Source organism: Haliotis rufescens, unplaced genomic scaffold (genome assembly GCF_023055435.1).
Source record: "Haliotis rufescens isolate VD_foot unplaced genomic scaffold, xgHalRufe1.0.p SCAF_15, whole genome shotgun sequence".
NCBI classification, from domain to species: Eukaryota; Metazoa; Mollusca; class Gastropoda; order Lepetellida; family Haliotidae; genus Haliotis; species Haliotis rufescens.
The window spans coordinates 7,642,821-7,645,795 of NW_025963835.1; the positions used below are offsets into that span (position 1 = coordinate 7,642,821).

Genomic DNA, 2,975 nt, shown 5'->3' on the forward strand with positions numbered 1-2,975 from the left:
TGTAAAAATGATAGATCACAGTAACAGGAACATTTCGCTATAATGGAAAACACTACAGGTAGAGTTAACCCCATTGGACAATCCATGGAATACCGCTTTGTCCTTCCTCTCTGTCACGAAATATTCTTTCGAAAAGCCCCAAAATGGATGTATATAAGTGGTATGGTAGTCAGTGTTGTATTAGACGAGGCAAGTGTTGTTTGTTTGTTCACAATTGCCTAGAAATCCACAGTTCTGTGATTTTATATCCAAACGGTAACGATGTTCCTTCTGCGCCTACCCGTGTTCCTGTGTGCTGCAGTCGCTGCTTGGTGCCTGCCACAGATGAACGTCAACGCTAGAGAAAGAAGACAAGTCGAGAACTGCCAACCTCCAGCCAACCTCAGCCTCCTTTTTGAGAGCCTCAACCAGCACCTCAATGCTTCCTTGTATCTTCAAATGTCTGAGCCGGCCGGGAACATTTCCCACCTGCCCACAGAGCTGAACTACCACCAGGTGTCAGACAGCCAGGTAGCAAACAGGTCGTGTCCATCTTCTGTGAGTGATGACCCCAGCGCCCCAGTCTTCTCCCGCTCCATCTGCCCCTGGTGGTACAACATAACGGAGCTCCCTGCCGGCCACTTCCCATCTGTCATCCCACAGGCTGTCTGCAAGTGCCCGGCATGTGTCGGCAACGACGTCAACGAGTGTTCCCGAGTGTCCACCAACATCCGGGTCCTGCAGGAGATAGGTTGCCAAGATGGATTCTACAAGTACAAGCCAATCTTGAAGACTCATCACGTGGGTTGCACGTGCACCAAGAAGCGGACCTCCCCGACTACCAACGACTGTGGCGGCTGGGGCTGCACCAGCTAGATGACAGTACACGTGGACAGCGCCAGGTAGTCATGACGACAGTGCCATATGGACCAAAATTGCAAGAGAACCGTTAGCTCGTTGTACACTTTCAAACTTCGTATCGAAGTGTGAGAGTTTAGTATGTCAGATGCTGACAAAACATTACATGGTTATAAGTAAGTTTTTGTATTCAAATAGAACATTTGTAGCTAGTATTACGATACAATATACAACACTCATCCCAAACTGGCTTCTACGGGGGATATTGCTTATTTGAGATCAAGCAACATATCCTTATTGCATCACACTACGTTTAAGACCATTGTGACGTCATTGATTACCATGACATCACTCTACCGCTGAAGCTGGTTAGCTGTACCTGTACAATCATGACACTGCTTATTACTGTTTAAAAAGTTTACTCTAAAAAGTTGTAAGAATGAGGTTGCATGGTAAATAGAATCTCACCTTCACCTTCAAATATATATCAACACTCGATGATAAAAGTTTAAAACTCCTATCGACTCAGGTTGATATATCTGATATGAAGACACACGGGTGAGGTTGTCTCAGTATTTGCAGACTGATTAATCTGCTTTTTTATTATTTATTATCCTTCAGAAGCAAATGCAAGAGTTTGAAACGTCCTGTTGCGTAGTAGCTGCACAATAGTGTAAAAGCTCAGAATATACAATAGAGTTAGTTAAACATGGGTCGTTTTCTTATACCTATGAATTTTCACGTGTTAGTTGAAGCTGAGTATTTGCCATTTTAATAGTTCCAGGACACGTGTTGCATTTTAACTAATTATCTTGGAGTGTTTTGTACAAATAGTGTCATTTTCGCTATGTTATACATCATGCAATAAAAAATATTTCGGATTTGAAATCTAAGTGTGTCTTTATACCATACACCGTAAACAAAGCATTTCAAGAATGACCTGAGAAGATCTACGAGCATCACTGATAGCTAGGTTAGGGGGGCAATGTAAGGACATATCAAACTCACATCACCAACTGCGGGTTAGAAGAAGATAAAGTCATAGTGTTCTCAAAGAACAATACCACTATTGAAATGTGACCACTCTGATGTGACTTGTTACTGATATGTAACCATCCCCTGTGACAGGTTACTGATATCTAACCATGCCCTGTGACAGGTTACTGATATATAACCATCCCCTGTGACAGGTTACAGAAATGTAACCATCCCCTGTGACAGGTGACTGATATCTAACCATCCCCTGTGACAGGTTACAGAAATGTAACCATCCCCTGTGACAGGTTACAGAAATGTAACCATCCCCTGTGACAGGTGACTGATATCTAACCATCCCCTGTGACAGGTTACTGAAATGTACCCACCCCTTGTGACAGGTTACTGATATCTAACCATCCCCTGTGACAGGTTACTGAAATGTAACCATCCCCTGTGACAGGTTACTGATATCTAACCATCCTATTGTGACAGGTTACTGAAATGTAACCATCCTATTGTGACAGGTTACTGAAATGTAACCATCCTGTTGTGACAGGTTACTGATATCTAACCATCCTATTGTGACAGGTTACTGATATCTAACCATCCTATTGTGACAGGTTACTGAAATGTAACCATCCTGTTGTGACAGGTTACTGATATCTAACCATCCTATTGTGACAGGTTACTGATATCTAACCGTCCTATTGTGACAGGTTACTGATATCTAACCATCCCCTGTGACAGGTTACAGAAATGTAACCATCCCCTGTGACAGGTTACAGAAATGTAACCATCCCCTGTGACAGGTGACTGATATCTAACCATCCCCTGTGACAGGTTACTGAAATGTACCCACCCCTTGTGACAAGTTACTGATATCTAACCATCCCCTGTGACAGGTTGCTGATACTTAACCATCCTATTGTGACAGGTTACTGATATCTAACCATCCCCTTTGACAGGTTACAGAAATTTAACCATCCCCTGTGACAGGTTACTGATATCTAACCATCCCCTGTGACAGGTTACTGATATCTAACCATCCCCTGTGACAGGTTACAGAAATGTAACCATCCTGTTGTGACAGGTTACTGATATCTAACCACCCCCTGTGACAGGTTACAGAAATGTACCCATCCCCTGTGACAGGTTACTGA

At 43.2% G+C, this 2,975-nt stretch overlaps 1 protein-coding gene across 1 annotated transcript; it reads left to right on the forward strand.

The window, feature by feature from the left end:
• The first annotated feature begins 261 nt into the window (after positions 1–261).
• Positions 262–855, forward strand: LOC124119280 (interleukin 17-like protein). The gene has a single exon (XM_046481740.2). The coding sequence runs from the start codon at positions 262–264 to the stop codon at positions 853–855; it is 594 nt and encodes a 197-aa protein (XP_046337696.2).
• The last annotated feature ends 2,120 nt before the right edge of the window (positions 856–2,975 follow it).